The sequence below is a fragment of the Lynx rufus genome, unplaced genomic scaffold (assembly GCF_022079265.1).
Source record: "Lynx rufus isolate CCGP_SWC_20201006 ecotype Redwood Valley unplaced genomic scaffold, mLynRuf1.p SCAF_17, whole genome shotgun sequence".
NCBI lineage: Eukaryota > Metazoa > Chordata > Mammalia > Carnivora > Felidae > Lynx > Lynx rufus.
In genome coordinates, this window is record NW_025814831.1 from 295,477 (window position 1) to 315,280 (window position 19,804).

Consider the following 19,804-nt stretch of genomic DNA (forward strand, 5'->3'; position numbering starts at 1 on the left):
ACACTGCACCTATTCTGATGCTGGGACACTCTGCAGAACAATCCAAAATATATGTGATCTTCCAGAATATTGTCGTGGGGTATCCTTGGAATGTCCTGATGATTTCTATATGCAAGATGGAACTCCGTGCACTGAAGAGAGCTGCTGCTATCATGGAAACTGCACTGACTGCACTATTCACTGCCAAGAAATCTTTGGCAGAAATTGTGGGAAAGGTGAAGATGTCTGCTATACCATAAATCACAAAGGAAGCCGACATGGACACTGCAGAAGACCCCGGAGAATTCAACGCTGAACCTGTTCCCATACAGATGTGCCGTGTGGAAGGCTGCAGTGTAGTAATGTCACACATCTCCCTCAGCTACAAGAGCATGTTGGATTCCATCCGTCTGAGATCTCAGGGTTCTGGTGTTTGCGGCTGGATTCATGTCATAGCACAACTGATATTGGTCATGTGAAAACTGGTATGTCCTGTGCTCCTGGAAACATCTGTCAGGATACCTACTGCAGTCGCAGTGTGGCTCAGCTGAACTATGACTGTATCCCGGAGAAATGCAGTCACAGAGGGATGTGCGACAATAATAGGAACTGCCATTGCCACGTAGGCTGGGATCCTCCATGATGCACTGGACGAGGCACTGGTGGGAGCACAGACAGTGGACCCCTCCAAGAAGAATGCGGCCAGTCAGGCAAAGTCATGAATCCCTGGTATATCTCAGAGTGGTTTTTGGTCCCATTTAAGCCATAATAGCTGCATTCCTTGTGGTGTCACCACAAATGTCAGATTATCAACACCGAGAAAGTTGAGGGACTGATTGTTGCTGAAGACAATCCATAATTAGCCTCCTGACTGCTGAACAACTATAGACAATCCAACTGGCACATGTGTGAAAATACAGTAATGAGGCTTCAGAGCTGACATCCACATTTCAGGAGTCTGCAGGAGACACAGGGGTCCACAGGCACATCACGATTCTGACACACATCTCTCATGTGTCACTGAACAGAACGCTGAAATAAAACTTAAAAACTGCGTGGTCGTGGCCTCTATGTATATGTGTAAGCTTCCAAGAGCCCAAACGTAGCGCGAGATTATGTGCAGAGGACCTGAGCCAGCATCTGGGTCTTGAACTGAGGTATATGCTTCCAGAATTAAGAGTAAGTTGACACAAGCTCTCTTAGGGACAAATTCATAAGTTTTCTCCAAAACTGTGCTCTTGCGCACTGAACATTTTCTCATTCTCCAGGTAATCTCTCTTTCCCCGATTTGGCATGGGTCCAGGGTAATGGTGGGATATGACCCACCCACACTGTCTATCCCACACTGGGGTGTCTGTGACTGTGAGGGAATGGGGACTGGCATTAGGTTCCACCTAGCGCAAGCTGTGCCTCCCTGGAGACAAAATTTCCAAATGTGGGAGACTGAGACCATGAGGCTGAAAGGAGGACACAATGAAATGAATCCAAAAGGTAGGCACAAGTGCCTATGGATGACTCTGGTATTCAGAGGGGGACCGATGAATGTGAATCTCTGCTCCCTTTCTTTTGCCTACTTTTCAGTGAGCTTAATCTTAGATAAGAATCTGCCTAGGATTCCCCCTTTGGTTTTCTGAGCGCCCTCTAGAATAACCACACAGAGGTGAGCCTGTGAAAAGCTAGGGACTTCAACTCCATCCACTCCTATGTAATTGGGTGCTTGCTACCCTGTTTTCTATGTCCTGATCACAGGGAATGTGGGAAGGAGGCCTGCCATTCCCTGGGTACTTGTGCCCCCTTGTTCTGGGCCCTGTAAATCATAAATCATGTGCCTCCATTTCCTTTGTTGGGGGTGCACTGAAACCCCACCTTGAGTCAGGAGGGCCCCATGTATCTCAGGTACTCAAAGCAGGAGCTTGGATTCTTAGGTAGCTGCCTGTCAACACCTTGAGCAAATGGCTCTTGCCTCTTCCTTCAGCAGGATACAGTCTACATGTTCTTAATTATATACAACAGCTGGGGTCCCCTACACATTTTTCCCCAAGGATGGGATTGGGGGCCTAGGTGGTGCCCTCCAACAATGTGTTAGCACTGAGAATGGCTCACTCGTTCCTCACCCCCACATCTCAGCTGCTCTAGGAAGGAGCTGGAGCTTGCTGTTCATCTGTAGCTTTCTTTCAGATGATGCCAGGTGTTGCCAGAAACCCCCACCCTAAGTTATCAGTGCCATAAAAGGTCAGACTCCTGCAGAGACCAACAATCAGGCACCATCCTGGGGTTCCAGAGGTGTGTATTTCCTACTCATCTCCAACTGAGATATTGCTGGACACCGAGGACCATATCCCTAGATTAGTGCCGAAGAAGCCTCCAGGTGCTGGGTCCACTGTGCTGTGGCCAGTACCCTGGTGTTGCGCTTGCTTAGCCATGCCTACCTGGTGACAGGGGCAACTCGACCAGGAACATCATGTCTCCCTGGGCGGAGGACACGGTCAAGGCAACCTCCCCCTACTAGCTGTATTCCTCACAGATGTTGACAATGACTCCCTATTTGACAGGTGTTGAGGGGACACCCCAGTGTGGGAGGCCTCAGCACACGTGTCTGGGAAGAGCTAACTTCTTTCCTAGGTCTTCCCTGTCAAGACCACTACACCAACATATCCACGGACCAGTGTGAAAGAGAGAAATGGTGACAGGCACTACACCATCATGAAAATGCAAGGTTTCCTGGAATAATTTATCCAAAGGGAGGGAGACAAGGACATTGATTGGCTCTCGTGGGTCTTCACAATTGGCTCCAAGCTGTTGCTTTAAGCACTTGACATACTACAGCTGTCTGGGTTGGCCCAAGTCCCCCAGATTCTAAAATCACTGAAAAGCTCAAGGTAACAACAGCCTGTTTACTTAGAGACAACCTACGGAGCTTCCAGTCTTTTCACTGTATCAAAAGGCTATCACAATCACACCAAGGCACCGATCAGGAGACACAGACCAATTAAAAAGGGAAGGCTTTGATGAAGAGGCTCTCCAGGGCCCAAGAGCCCACAGAAGTGAAAGAAAGAAGCTCTTATTCTCCGGACTTGGAGTTTTATGGCATGATAGCACAGGCCCACTGGGAGAGGTCAAGCCCAGGTGACACAATACAACTCTAAGATACAATGGGGACAATTCAATCCAATGGGTGTGGGTTTTGTTTTCTGTGGGTTTTGTTGTTGTTGTTGTTTTGTTTGCCTTATGTCATGTGCCCATGAGCCCTTGTCCATTTCCAACCTGGAGGAGAGGCACTTGACAGCATAGTCTAAGGACAATAGAATCATGAAGGACCACTCTGATTTTAAGCCTTGTGCCAATACAATTCATGGAAATACCAGCTTTAGTGTAGCAGGAATTAGCATGCATGCCATGGTCAGATGTGAAAAGGATAATTTTCAAGAAGCCCAAGACTTCTTTGCTGCAAAGGTTGATGGAATCACCACCTCCATATAGGAGCCCACAGGAGGGTCCAGCAGCATATGGAGCTTGGGGGCCTCATATCTGCCCCATTCAAGGGGTGGCACTTCAACTCAGCTCTCTCGCTCTAGAGATGATGCCCACACTTCTCTTTATGCACAGCTCTGAGAAGAGGGATCCCTAGTCACTTAATCTCAGGACAGCCTGAACACAAGTCAGAAACTGATCAGACTCTTTGGAATCTTTGAGAGAATGCTGATCCTACCCTTTGGGTGGGTGCCATCACTTCTCTGGACATGACAGCCCTGGTAGTGGGGATCTGGGATCCCAGTGGGTGGGGAGATGCCAAGGCCCTGCCTAGGGACCCGGAGGTTTGTGGAGTATGTCCTTCCTCCTGGGACAACTGCCTGTATACTTCTGTAATTACCCTGTAGGACATAGACATAGACAACACTTTATTTCTCTCATTGACCCTGAAGCCAAGGTACAGTGCTTCCCAGGAACCCCTCCAAATATAAGTGTGGTGCCCTTTAGCTTACAAGGTGTAAAGGGAGAGATAGTAGAAGGGTCTCAACATCCATTTGATGTCACTATTGGAAGAATCTTTACTGAATCTCTTTTAGCAATAGTGGCCCCTTTGACCCTGTATTGTCTTGTTAATGGTGTGGATGCCCTCACATGCCATCAAGGCCAATGGGCCTGGCTTTCCTGGGGGGAGCTAAATATCAGGAGTCTGTAGGACAGTATATATACATCAATATTGCGTGCAATAGAGGACTGAGTAATTGCACCCCATAATTCAAGATTTACTGAAGGAGGGGGGACATTAAGCACACCATTTCTCCTTTCAGTCTGACCACTTGACAGGCATTAAAGCCTCCTCCTCGGAGAAGTGAGATGGCGGCGTAGGAGGACGCTGGGCTCACCGCGAGTCCTGCTGATCACTTAGATTCAACCTACACCTGCCTAAATAAGCCAGAAAACCACCAGAAGACTAGCAGAATGGAGTCTCTGGACCCAAGTGCAGATGAGAGTCCCATGGAAGAGGGTAGGAAGGGCGGAGAGGTTGTGCACGCTCCACGAACTGGCGGGAGGGAGCCGGGGTGGAGGGGCAGCCTGCGGGCCAAGCAGAGCCCCCGAGTCTGGCTGGCAAAAGCGGAGGGGCCTGACGGACTGTGTTCCCACAGCAAGCGCGACTTAGCGTCTGGGAGGTCATAAGTTAACAGCTCTGCTCGGAAAGTGGGAAGGCTGGAGGACAAAGGGAGGGAGAGGTGCTGAGCCCCGGACGACAGAGCTGAGATTGGTGGGGAACAAAGGCGCTAGCCAGCGCCATCTCCCTCGCCCATCCCCCAGCCAAAATCCCCAAGGGAACCAGTTCCTGCCAGGGAGATTGCTTGCTCCGCGCAAACACCCAATGCTGTGCTTCTGCGGAGCCAAACCTCCAGCAGCGGGTCTGACTCCCTCCCTCTGCCACAGGGCCCCTCCTGAAGTGGATCACCTAAGGAGAAGCAAGCTAAGCCTGCCCCTCCTGCCGCTTTGCACCTTGCCTACCCACCCCAGCTAATATGCCAGATCCCCAGCACCACAAGCCTGGCAGTGTGCAAGTAGCTCAAATGGGCCACGCCACCCCACAGTGAATCCCGCCCCTAGGAGAGGGGAAGAGAAGACACACACCAGTCTGACTGTGGCCCCAGCGGTGGGCTGGGGGCAGACATCAGTACTGACTGCGGCTCCACCCACCAACTCCAGTTATACACCACAGCACAGGGGAAGTGCCTTGCAGGCCTGCACCACTCCAGGGACTATCCAAAATGACCAAACGGAAGAATTCCCCTCAAAAGAATATCCAGGAAATAACAAGAGCTAATGAACTGATCAAGAAAGTATTTAAATAATATAACAGAAAGTGAATTTAGAATAATAGTCATAAATTAATCGCTGGGCTTGAAAACAGTATAGAGGACAGCAGAGAATCTATTGCTACAGAGATCAAGGGACTAAGGAGCAGTCAGAAGGAGCTGAAAAACGCGTTAAACGAAATGCAAAACAAAATGGAAATGACGACGGCTCGGATTGAAGAGGCAGAGGAGAGAATAGGTGAACTAGAAGATAAAGTTATGGAAAAAGAGGAAGCTGAGAAAAAGAGAGATAAAAAAATCCAGGAGTATGAGGGGAAAATTAGAGAACTAAGTGATACACTAAAAAGAAATAATATATGCATAATTGGTATCCCAGAGGAGGAAGAGAGAGGGAAAGGTGCTGAAGGGGTACTTGAAGAAATAATAGCTGAGAACGTCCCTGAACTGGGGAAGGAAAAGGGCATTGAAATCCAAGAGGCACAGAGAACTCCCTTTAGATGTAACTTGAATCGATCCTCTGCACGACATATCATAGTGAAACTGGCACAATACAAGGATAAAGAGAAAATTCTGAAAGCAGCAAGGGATAAACATGCCCTCACATATAAAGGGAGACCTATAAGACTCGTGACTGATCTCTCTTTTGAAACTTGGCAGGAAAGAAAGGATTGGCACGAGATCTTCAATGTGTTGAACAGGAAAAATATGCAGCCAGGAATCCTTTATCCAGCAAGTCTGTCATTTAGAATAGAAGGAGAGATAAAGGTCTTCCCAAAAAAAACAAAAACTGAAGGAATTTGTCACCACTAAACCAGCCCCACAAGAAATCTTAAGGGGGATCCTGTGAGACAAAGTACCAAAGACATCACTACAAGCATAAATCATATAGACATCACAATGACTTTAAACCCATATCTTTCTATAATAACACTGAATGTAAATGGATTAAATGTGCCAACCAAAAGACATAGGGTATCAGAATGGACAGATAAACAAGACCCATCTATTTGCTGTCTACAAGAGACTCATTTTAGACCTGAGGACACCTTTAGATTGAGAGTGAGGGGATGGAGAACTCTTTATCATGCTACTGGAAGCCAAAAGAAAGCTGGAGTAGCCATACTAATATCAGACAAACTAGACTTTAAATTAAAGGTTGTAACAAGAGACGAAGAAGGGCATTATATAATAATTACAGGGTCTATCCATCAGGAAGAGCTAACAATTATAAATGTCTATGCACCGAATACTGGAGCCCCCAAATATATAAAACAATTACTCATAAACATAAGCAATCTTATTGATAAGAATGTGGTAATTGCAGGGGACTTTAACACTCCACTTACAGAAATGGATAGATCATCTAGACACACGGTCAATTAAGAAACAAGGGCCCTGAATGATACACTGGATCAGATGGACTTCACAGATAGATTTAGAACTCTGCAACCCAAAGCAACAGAATATACTTTCTTCTTGAGTACACTTGGAACATTCTCCAAGATAGATCATATACTGGGTCACAAAACAGCCCTTCATAAGTATACAAGAATTGAAATAATAGCATGCATAGTTTCAGACCACAATGCTATGAAGCTTGAAATGAACCACAGGAAAAAGACTGGAAAACCTCCAAAAGCATTGAGGTTAAAGAACACCCTACTAAGAAATGAGTGGGTCAAACAGGCAGTTAGAGAAGAAATTAAAAAATATATAGAAACAAACAAAAATGAAAATACAACAATCCAAACGCTTTGGGATGCAGCGAAGGCAGTTCTGAGAGGAAAATACATTGCAATCAAGGCCTATCTCAAGAAACAAGAAAAATCCCAAATACAAAATCTAACAGCACACCGAAAGGAAATAGAAGCAGAACAGCAAAGGCAGCCTAAACCCAGCAGAAGAAGAGAAATAATAAAGATCAGAGCAGAAATAAACAATATAGAATCTAAAAACACTGTAGAGCAGATCAACGAAACCAAGAGTTGTTTTGTTTTTTTTTTTTTGAAAAAAATAAACAAAATTGACAAACCTCTAGCCAGGCTTCTCAAAAAGAAAAGGGAGATGACCCAAGTAGATAAAATCATGAATGAAAATGGAATTATGACAACCAATCCGTCAGAGATACAAACAATTATCAGGGAATACTATGAAAAATTGTATGCCAACAAATTGGACAACCTGGAAGAAATGGACAAATTCCTAAACATGCACACTCTTCCAAAACTCAATCAGGAGGAAATAGAAAGATTGATCAGGCCCATAACCAGCGAAGAAATTGAATCGGTTATCAAAAATCTCCCAACAATAAGAGTCCAGGACCAGATGGCTTCCCAGGGGAGTTCTACCAGACGTTTACAGCAGAGATAATACCTATCCTTCTCAATCTATTCCAAGAAATAGAAAGGGAAGGAGAACTACCAGACTCATTCTATGAAGCCAGTATTACTTTGATTCCTAAACCAGACAGAGACCCAGTAAAAAAAGAGAACTACAGGCCAATATCCCTGATGAATATGGATGCCAAAATTCTCAATAAGATACTAGCAAATCGAATTCAACAGCATATAAAAAGAATTATTCACCATGATCAAGTGGGATTCATTCCTGGGATGCAGGGCTGGTTCAACATTCGCAAATCAATCAACGTGATACATCACATTAATAAAAGAAAAGATAAGAACCATATGATCCTGTCAATCAATGCAGAAAAGGCCTTTGACAAAATCCAGCACTCCTTCTTAATAAAAACTCTTGAGAAAGTCGGGATAGAAGGAACATACTTAAACATCATGAAAGCCATTCATGAAAAGCCCACAGCTAACATCATCCTCAATGGGGAAAAACTGAGAGCTTTTTCCCTGAGATCAGGAACACAACAGGGATTCCCACTTCTCACTGCTGTTGTTTAACATAGTGTTGGAAGTTCTAGCATCAGCAATCAGACAACAAAAGGAAATCAAAGGCATCAAAATTGGCAAAGATGAAGTCAAGCTTTCGCTTTTTGCAGATGACATGATATTATACATGGAAAATCCGATAGATTCCACCAAAAGTCTGCTAGAACTGATACATGAATTCAGCAAAGTTGCAGGATACAAAATCAATGTACAGAAATCAGTTGCATCCTTATACACTAACGATTAAGCAACAGAAAGACAAATAAACTGATCCCATTCACAATTGCACCAAGAAGCATAAAACACCTAGGAATAAATCTAACCAAAGGTTTAAAAGATCTGTATGCTGAAAACTATAGAAAGCTTATGAAGGTAATTGAAGAAGATTTAAAGAAATGGAAAGACATTCCGTGCTCATGGATTGGAAGAATAAATATTGCCAAAATGTCAATACTACCCAAAGCTATCTACACATTCAATGCAATCCCAATCCAAATTGCACCAGCATTCTTCTCGAAACTAGAACAAGCAATCCTAAAATTCATATGGAACCACAAAAGGCCCCGAATAGCCAAAGGAATTTTGAAGAAGAAGACCAAAGCAGGAGGCATCACAATCCCAGACTTTAGCCTCTACTACAAAGCTGTCATCATCAAGACAGCATGGTATTGGCACAAAAACAGACACATAGACCAATGGAATAGAATAGAAACCCAGAACTAGACCCACAAACGTATGGCCAACTAATCTTTGACAAAGCAGGAAAGAACATCCAGTGGAAAAAAGACAGTCTCTTTAACAAATGGTGCTGGGAGAACTGGACAGCAAGATTGACATGCAGAAGGTTGAAACTAGACCACTTTCTCACACCGTTCACAAAAATAAACTCAAAATGGATAAAGGACCTGAATGTGAGACAGGAAACCATCAAAACCCTAGAGGATAAAGCAGGAAAAGACCTCTCTGACCTCAGCCATAGCAATCTCTTACTCGACACATCCCCAAAGGCAAGGGAATTACAAGCAAAAATGAATTACTGGGACCTTATGAAGATAAAAAGCTTCTGCACAGCAAAGGAAACAACCAACAAAACTAAAAGGCAACCAACGGAATGGGAAAAGATATTTGCAAATGGCATATTGGACAAAGGGCTAGTATCCAAAATCTATAAAGAGCTCACCAAACTCCACACCTGAAAAACAAATAAGCCAGTGAAGAAATGGGCAGCAAACATGAGTAGACACTTCTCTAAAGAAGACATCCGGGGGCGCCTGGGTGGCACAGTCGGTTAAGTGTCCGACTTCAGCCAGGTCACGATCTCGCGGTCCGTGAGTTCAAGCCCCGCGTCAGGCTCTGGGCAGATGGCTCGGAGCCTGGAGCCTGTTTCCGATTCTGTGTCTCCCTCTCTCTCTGCCCCTCCCCCGTTCATGCTCTGTCTCTCTCTGTCCCCAAAATAAATAAAAACGTTGAAAAAAAATTAAAAAAAAAAAAGGAAGACATCCGGATGGCCAACAGGCACATGAAAAGATGCTCAACGTCGCTCCTTATCAGGGAAATACAAATCAAAACCACACTCAGATATCACCTCACGCCAGTCAGAGTGGCCAAAATGAACAAATCAGGAGACTATAGATGCTGGAGAGGATGTGGAGAAACTGGAACCCTCTTGCACTGTTGGTGGGGATGCAAATTGGTGCAGCCACTCTGGAAAGCAGTGTGAAGGTTCCTCAGAAAATTAAAAATAGACCTACCCTATGACCCAGCAATAGCACTGCTAGGAATTTACCCAAGGGATACAGGAGTACTGATGCATAGAGGCACTTGTACCCCAATGTTTATAGCAGCACTCTCAACAATAGCCAAATGATGGAAAGAGCCTAAATGTCCATCAACTGATGAATGGATAAAGAAATTGTGGTTTATATACACAATGGAGGACTACATGGCAATGAGAAAGAACGAAATATGGCCCTTTGTAGCAACGTGGATGGAACTGGAGAGTGTGATGCTAAGTGAAATAAGCCATACAGAGAAAGACAGATACCATATGTTTTCACTCTTATGTGGATCCTGAGAAACTTAACAGAAACCCATGGGGGAGGGGAAGGAAGAAAAAAAGAGGTTAGAGTGGGAGAGAGCCAAAGCATAAGAGACTGTTAAAAACTGAGAACAAACTGAGGGTTGATGGGGTGTGAGAGCGAGGGGAGGGTGGGTGATGGGTATTGAGAAGGGCACCTTTTGGGATGAGCACTGGGTGTTGTATGGAAACCAATTTGACAATAAATTTCACATATTGAAAAAAAAAAGCCTCCTCCTAACAGGTGGCGCTTTACAGTTGACTACTGAAATGTAAATGACCAGCTGTCCATAAGATGGTTCACATTTTCAAGACTTTCTAGGTAATTGAGGGTGTCTAAAGTGCCATAGGGGAGACTTTGTCATGACTGAGCTAGCCAGTATGTCCCATTCAGCATCGATGACCAAGGAGTCCCAGCCAGTCTGCTCTCAACCTGTACATCTCTATCTTGCTGCCTTGAGACTTCCTAACAGCCCAAAAAGTGCCAAGATGTTAGCCTAACCAGCTCATGTGGAACCTGTCATGAGTTTCCCCTGGTCTGGGCACTTGAGGTGCACTCTCACTGGTCAATTATCATGCACTCCTGAAAGTTTGTGAGTCATGGGAGGCCTGCAGTCCTTCGGCAGCTATAAGGTGGGTTTTGTCACCTGACTGAGCCACTCCAGATTTTCGGTCTACTTTCATATGACTTGTGCTGTTAGGCAGCCTTACCTGGGAGTGGCTGAGCTATGCCAGTTGATGCACAGGTGGTCTGAGTTCCAATGAAACATTTTGTTATGTGGAAAATGTTTGTGCCATGGGGGTTACACTGGATCACCTAGTGACCATCGGCACCAGGTTGCCTTGCTATGTCACTGAGAGAGAGAACCTAGCACCATGACTGTCTTCATACAAAGGGTTATATTCTCTCCCAATACTTCACCTGAGAAAGGGACCATCCTGAAGCTTCCATAAAAGTTGTGGTCCCAATCAATGCAGTGGAAGGAAAGGCAGAGTGACATTGTCGTGCTGGTTGTGGATACCGCACTGTTCCATTTGTCCAACCACATGGTGCATTCACCTGCTTGCATTGGCAGGAAATAACACTACTTCAGGGGGTTACTTGCTATCCTGATGTCAAAAAAATTGACAATCAGACTGATTATTTACTGTAGACGGGACTTGGAAAACTGGTAGGGGTCTGTGACTGACCTGCTGAGATAACCACACAGGTGAATGGAGCAGATGGAGTCTGAAGACAGTCGTAGAAGTTCAGAGGGAGAGCAGGACCTGTAGTCAGTCTTTTAATAGTGGGGAAAGGGCAGGTTCCATTTTTAAAAGTTTTTTTCCTGACAGGAGAGAGCCAGAAAATGAAACTAGGTGGAAATGCAGTTTCTTGATCCGTGACCTACTATGTGATGCCATGTGCTTCTGGAGCCTGGGAATTGGCTCTGGGAATCCTTACCTGTGGTCGTCATGGGTATGGCCATCGACATTCTTGACAATGGCGATCTGGAACTATTTTGTGCAGCTTGCGTGAATCCAGAGTCATCTTTCCCTAATTCTGATGGCAGTGTAGTCGGTTAGCAGTTCGTCATAAGGTCCTTCTCAGCGAGGTGGCACTGGGTGCTCTCTGAAGACTTGACGCACCTCCCATATTCCATAGAAGGGGTGGTAATGCTTGTCAGTGGCAGAGGCCATGTTCTTATTGTCTGTGGGTGATATGACCCAAGTGTACCAGTTAGTTCTTGGACATGTCTATGCATGGCATCAACTTGGTCATATAAGTTATCATAAAGTTCACTCAATCAGTAATGAAAGTGTTAAGGATTCCTTTCTAAAATACTATTGCAAAGGGGATCAGTCCCTTCTTGCTATTTGGAGCATTCCAAATCTCATTAAGGGCCAAGGACAATGATTCTGGATGTTCCAGGCCAGTTTCCAGGCAGATTTTTTCTGAAGGATTTTTGTGTCTAGTTTTTCATGTTCCATATCTGTTCCCCTAATCCACATATCCTCATCGTCCTCTTCTGTGGTGATAGAGGATGATGTGGGGTATGAAATTCTAATTATCACCCCCAAGCCTTGGCAAGTATGTAGTTTGTGTATGTGCTGAAGTGAGTTCCTTTGTCTGGCTAAATCCATAATGGAATGGCAAACCCAGGAACCATTTCAGGCATTACATTCTTTACCACAGTTGTGGCATTGGCATGTCTAGTCAGACAGCATCAGTCCATCCACCAAACATACAGACATTAACCAAAGAGGAAGCTAATTTGTCAAATCCATCTGGAGAGCCCCAGTGGGCAGGGAGGGCTTGGTGGGACTCCCTGGGGCCTGTGGATATTATACAGAACTTGGAGAGGTTTACAAGTAGTGCTCTGGGAAATAATTTAGTCAGAGGTTTAGTGGATGCCTGGGAAGAACCCGCTGTCTCTCTTTCTTAATTATCCCATCTGATGGGGTTAGTGCAAGAACAAAGGTCAGAAGAAAGGGGCCTCAGGAGGCCCACTCAACCCCGATGTACACCCCATCTAATCATTATCTGTCCGCTTGTCTTTTTCACATAGTGAGGAACTTACATGCTAAACAATAGTTCAAGTCAGAAATAAAGGTAGGCTTCTAAAGTGGGGCAAAAGGACAAGGGCCTCTGTTCTTGGCTGTGTATTTGACAGCCTTGTGAGCTCTATCAGTCGCTGGACAGATAGTGTCAGTCTCCTCACAGTTTGGGCTGGAGAGTGACTGTTAGCAATTTTAGCAGAAAGATCAGTTGTGTGTAATAGGGCAGCAATTACATGTCTGCTAGAAAAATGTCCTCTGGTACTCATGGCAGTTAGGACCTGTGGGATTTCCAGAGGGTGCCAACAGCCCTGAAGACTACAGGGTATGTCTGGAATGGCTGTGAATAATGGTGATCTTTCCCTTTGTAGATGTGCAAGCTTGGGAAAACCTGGGAGCCCGGTGGCTTAGACTGATTTTACAGCAGGCAGAGAGGACACCTGGAGTACTTCTAGTAGGGACACTGGTCTGAGTGGTTCCTATGTTTCCCCACATACAGAAGCCATCACAAAATAGAAGTCAGGGCGGAGCACCTGGGTGACTCAGTTGGTTAAGCTATGGACTTCAGCTCAGGTCATGATCTCACAGTTTGTGAGTTCAAGCCCCGCATTGGGCTCCGTACTGACAGCTCAGAGCCTGGAGCCTACTTCAGATTCTATGTCTCCCCCTCTCTCTACCCCTTCCCTGCTCATGCTCTGTGTCTCTCTGTCTCTCAATAAGAAATAAATGTTAAAGAAAAAAATTTTTTAATAGAACTCAGGGTTGATCACCAGATGTCCCAGAAATCATTCCTGTAGCTGAGGGCAATTGTGTGGAATGAAGTAGGGTTTCCCCTTTTAAATTTTTTTAAGTTTTATTTATTTTTGAGAGAAAGAAAAAGTGTGAATGGGGGAGGAGCAGAGAGAGAGGGGGACACAGAATCTGAAGCAGGCTCCAGGCTCTGAGCTGACAGCACAGAGCCCAATGCAGGGCTCAAACACACAAACCATGAAATCATGACCTGACCTGAAGTAGGAGGCCCACCGACCGAGCCACCCAGGTGCACCGGGTCTCCCTTTTAGGGAGGGGAGTGGGATAGCCCAATTTAAAGTGTTAACATGACACAAGATGATGGGCTGGTTGGTCAGTGGCCTGCTGGTAGGTAGGTGGTGGGCCTGGGAATTACAAACTTGTCAGAGAGGAACACAGAGGTGAATGGGGATCCTAATGTATCCAGACAGCAGCCGTGGGGGTGCAAGCATGCAGTGGTGCCTGATGGACCAAGGTCTAATTTTCATGAGAAGAAAGTTATAGGACATATCCGAGAGGCACAGGTTGTCGTAGGATACCTGCAGCCACTGCATTTCCATGGAATGAGAGGTGAAACATGTTATTGATATTCAGACAGCTGAGAGTTCGGGGTGTGCACAGAGCTAATATTAATGCTTTAAAGTAGGTTAATGCCTCTGAGAGCCATGAAAAGGAATCTGTGGCAGCATCAGGTAGGGGTGAGCGGCTCATATAGACAGAGCAAGGGCAGTGAAGTTAGGGGTCTTTAGGAAGCAATAGCCAGGTTTCCTTAGAAGTTTATGCAACTGCATTTTTGTACTGGTGAGAGGGATGCGAAAAACTGACAAGACACTTTGTGGGGAGATTTGAAGCACTGTGACATAGTCCTCGTTGGCAGTATCTGTTTGCAACCATGGACATTAAGAAGTCAGGAGGGTGTATGGCCCTGTCCGGCTGGTGCTTTAGGAGGGTGGGGGCGTCTGCAAGGGCTCCCTGCCTCTTTGGTAATGGAATGACAGAAATTGACATACTGAACAAGAGTGCAGCCTTGGGTGCAGGTACAGAATGTAAGTTAGCTTCAAGAACTTGGAGAAATATTGAGCCCAAGTTCATTGGCTTCCCCAAGCATACACACAAAGAGAAAGTATAAGTCAGGGTGCAATGAATTGTCAAGAAAGTTGAGCAGATGTTCATTCCAGTAATGCATCTTCATCACCAGGAATTGAGGCATGAATGGAAGCTTGGTTAGGGACAAAGTTGGGGAGGGGGGAATTTATGACAAAAGACTTTATGGCTCCTACATTGTACAAATCAGTAGCTTTGATTGCCATCTGAATCAAATTCTGTTCTTTCTTTACTCACAAGATTGGGGTGTTACATGGTGAGGAGGTAAAGCAAGAACATCCTGTGGTAACAGAGTCTATCACAGGGTCAGGTCCTCCCTCTGCAGCAAGACAAGGCATCTGGCTACTTATGGGAGGTGCCAGTCCCCTTCCCAGGCTCCTTGAGCAAAAGTTAGTCACTAGACACAATCCATACTTGTGTGCATATGTAGCCAGACACTAGTGGGCACATCTTTAAGACTCATCCTTTGAGGAGCACTTTGAATGGAGCTGGGTCTCCATTAGGGAAAGGGGGAAGCTTGAGGTGTGGTCTGATGGCAGGGAAATGACAACACCTTTATCATCCCTCCTGCATTTTGGATATTAACTCCTTTTTAATATTTTTTATTGTAATGACTACCCTCCCATAGACTGCCTTCTAGCTCTACAAATATTTACTTGCCCCTTTTCTAGTATGATGTAGTCCCCCTTGTATGCTTTGTTCTCTGTGATTTTGCTTTTATATCGAATCAATCATTCTCAAGTGAATGTCATGACATTTATCTTTTGTGTTTTCTTTGAAGGCATTTAGGTTCAAGTGTTCTTCTTAATCCTTCATCCATTTTGAGATTTTTTTGTGTCGGCGTATATGTATGAAACAAGATTATAGCCAAATGTTATTTTGCATGTGTATATCAATACTATTTTTTTTAATTTTTACTTTGTTTTTGAGGGAGAGAGACAGATCATGAGTAGGGAGGCACAGAGATAGAGGCAGAAACAGAATCCAGGCCCTGAGCCGTCAGCAGTAGCCTGATGTGAGGCTCGAACTCACAAACCATGAGATCATGACCTGAGTGGAAGTTGGATGCTTAACTTCCCGAGCCACAGAGGTGCCCCTAGTCAACACCATGTTTAAGAGACACTATCATTTCCCCACTGCACATTGTTGGAAATCTCGTGGAGGATTTGCTGACTGTATCTGCACAATTCTACTTCTGGGCTCCATAATGTGTTCCACTGGTCTAAATGTCTCATTTGATGCCAGCAGCACACCGTTGTAGTGAATGTACCTCTGCAATATATTTAGAAAGAGAGAAGTGTGATGTCTCCAGGTTCTCTTGACATCATGATTGTTTTGTTGCTTCCATGTGTTGTGTGTCTTCATATGAATTACTATATTTTTCATATTCCTTAAAAAAACTCACTGGCATTGTTATTGACATAAAAAGATAAACATAAAAATAACATAAAATGATAACGCAGACAGAAAATAGAGACTATCACAAATACAGAAAACAAATCAATTATATAAAAATTTGTATTTGGAAAAGTAAGTAAAATTTGAAACAAATACGTAGCCTGGGGAAATAGGGAAGACTCAAACAAATGCAATAAGAATTGAAAGAGGAGACATAACTGAACTAAAGATATTAAAAATATCATTAAAGAAAAACTTAGATATTTATAGGCCAACAATTAGATCACCAAGAGCAAATTACACATTTTATGCCATAATGTAGTCCACCAAAACTGTTTCATGAACAATACAAAATGAACAAAAGAAAAATTAATAAGATTTCTCTATCTAAAACCTCACCCTCTAAATAATCTGCATAGGAGTCCATGGCTTTATTAAAACTTCTACTAAGTATTTAAAGAGGAATTAATGCCAATATTTCTCAAACTATTACAAAACACTGATAAAAAACAGCACTCCCAAATGCATTTTGTGAGGGCAGCATTGCTCTCACACCAAAGCCAAAGAAAGACACCAGAAGAAGGGAAACTACAGGTAACTATCTCAAATGAACATACATGCAAAATTCCTTCACAAAATCTGAGCATACTGAATTCAACAGAACATTGAGAGGATCATACAACATAATCCAGTGTGATTCACTCCAGGGATGCAAGGATCCTTCAACATACAGAACTGCATAAATGTGATGTCCTCCATTAACAGAGGGAACAATTCAATCAAAGCTATCAAAAAAAAAAACTATCCTTTTTTGATTCAAAACAACATTAGACAAAATTCAACACATGTTCATCATTTAAAAATAAACCAATTAAAAAGGAATTGAAGGAAATTACCTCCACATGATCATGGCCACTATGAAAAGCCCACACCGGACAGCATATTGGCCGGTAAAATACTGAAGGCTTTCCTGTCAAATCAGGATCCAGGCAATGATGGTCACCCCTAACATAAGTATTCCACATGATAATGGGAAGAATACATATGCCACCTCAAACTATGTCATCTTGTTACATTGCTTATTTGGATGAAAGTCACTTGAGAAATAGTACAAGTACACTCAGATTCTCCAGTGTCCCTTGACAGGAGGATATAAAGCTCCCTTACGTGTACCAGGAGGGAAGAACCACCGTTAGCACCAGTATAAGGACACAGGGACAAGAAGGCTGTGCAAACAAACCTAGTTACTTAGTGACTAACATAATACCCCAAACTTAACTCTTGCCAAACCCAATGTTTTGTTGTCTGAAAGTCACAAGTGCCACCTGCTTTGTCCTACCTCTCGATGTCATATCATTAGGAAGGCCATGCACTTACAAAATGAAATTTGTTCTCTCCTGTAGATATGACTTATGTCAATTGAATCCTTACACCAGGTAAATCCCAGAATAAAAGAAGGGAAAAGCTTTCTTCTCCTACAACTGGAAGATGTGACCAGAAAAAAATAGGGAATAAAAATAATAAAAGACATTTAAATCAGTAGGAAGGAAGAAAAATTACCTGTTTGCAGATGACATGATCTTAAACATAAAAAAACCCTAGAGATACCACAAAAATTATTAGAACTACATTTAACAATGAGGGAAATTGCAGGATACAAAATGAACACCAACAACAAAAAAGCACCTGTGATTGTACGCACCCGCATGTAAATATATACAAAACAAACCACAAACTTATACAAGTGAAAATGATACAGAATAAGGTATTTTGGAGTAAACTTCAAAAATATGTAAAAAACTTGTAGAGTGAAAATTACCTTTGTTGATGAAAGACCTGGAAAAATGCACACACGCTTGCAAATATAACTGTGCTCACCGATTAGAATTATTCATACTGTCACAGCACCATCCACACAAACTAATGTAGAAGTGAATCCCTAACCCTGTCGTTCACTTTTAAAGAATCAAATCTAAGTCTGGAGCTTGATATATATGTCAGAGGACATGCAAATAGGGCCCTCTTTGTGCTGATAAAACCAGCCCATCCCAGACCCTGCAGGTGGGAGAGGAGCCCCAGACCCGGAGGTAACTGGTGTTCCCATTCTGACATCAGGACAGAACACAGAAACCTCACCATGGAGTTTGTGCTTGGCTGGGTGTTCCCGGTTGCTCTTTTAAAAGGTAATTCATGGTGAACGGGAGACACTGAGTATGTGAGTGGATATGAGTGAAAACCAGTGGATGTGTGACAGTTTCCTGACCAAGATGTCTTGTGTCTGCAGGTGTCCACTGTGACGTGCTGGTGGTGGAGTCTGGGGGAGACCTGGTGAAACCTGGGGGGTCCCCCAGACTCACCTGCGTAGCCTCTGGATTCACCTTCAGTGGCTACGACATGAACTGGGTCCGCCAGGCTCCAGGAAAGGGGCTTCAGTGGGTCACATATATTAGTAATAGTGGAGGTAGCACAAGCTACGCAGACTCCGTGAAGGGCCTATTCACCATCTCCAGAGACAACGCCAAGAACATGCTGTATCTGCAGATGAACAATCTGAGGGCCGAGGACACGGCCACGTATTACTATGCAAGAGACATGGTGAGGGGACCTTACTGGGAGCCCAGACAAAACCCTCTCTGCAGGAGGGGATCAGTACCACCAGGGGGTGCACACTATACACAATTCTGGTTTGTGTTCCCAGGAGCAGGTACACATGGAGGTTACAGGAAGGTTTTCTGTCAGGGTCTGGGGCTCCCTCTCCACACAGCAGTTTCCCCAGGGATCCTCCCTGGATATATGATTCTCTGTTTAACTATTAATTATCTGAATTAGCAACTGTGTTGTCACAGGGAAACTAGACTAACATCCACAAAGACACAGTTGTTTGCATCTGCTCTACTCCAGTCCCTCAATATGAGTGAATTACAGATTTCCAGAGGCACAACAGCTGAACCATTACAGGATTCCCAGATGCACTCCCTGTGCAGCCAGGACCACAGGATCCCATAGCTCCTCATTATCCTCACCAGCCCTTGTCACAAACAACGTGACACATCTTTCATAGCACTTTGCTACTCAGGAGTTTAAACGAGCTACAGCCTTATTTAATTCCTCTAAATGAGAGACAAACCATCTCCACGTATTAGTCAAGATTCTCCTGAGGAACAGAACCCAAAGCACATTGGTTTTCATGACTAAATATGTTGAGAAGTCCCATGGTCTACTGTCACAAGCTGAAGACCCAGGAAAACCAGTGATGTAATTCTTGTCTGATTCTGAACTACTGTCTAGTCTCAGAACGTGGAGAACTGATGATGTAACTCTCAGAAAAAGGGCCAGAGGAGACCAATGTTCCAATTCAAGCAAGCACATGAGAAGTAAAAATAAGGGAATTCCTCCTCCCTCTGCATCAGATTCTACTCAGAACTATAATGAAATGGGTGGTGCCCGGGCAGACAGAAACCATGGATGGAAATCCCAATCTCTTCTGGAACGCATCACAGACATCCACAGAAACATCTGTGAATCTGGGCACCCATGGCACAGTCAAGATAACCCATAAAGTTAATCATGACAAGCCAACCTCCTGTAAACATGGAGCTCAACGACTGAATATTTAAAAGTGGATGCCATCATTGGGCAGGAGCCTGTTGGGAATAACAGTGCTCCTGTGGAGAAGGAGCCCCGAGGCCCATAGGGAGTGCTGCGGCTTGAGGATC

General features: G+C 44.2%; 1 gene segment (V, D, J or C); it reads left to right on the forward strand.

Annotated features, from left to right (window-relative positions):
* Window positions 1-18,195: 18,195 nt before the first annotated feature.
* Window positions 18,196-19,782, forward strand: LOC124512370 (immunoglobulin heavy variable 3-23-like). The segment is given in 3 exon segments: window positions 18,196-18,271; window positions 18,373-18,792; window positions 19,709-19,782. Coding segments are annotated over 3 exon segments (540 nt in total).
* The last annotated feature ends 22 nt before the right edge of the window (window positions 19,783-19,804 follow it).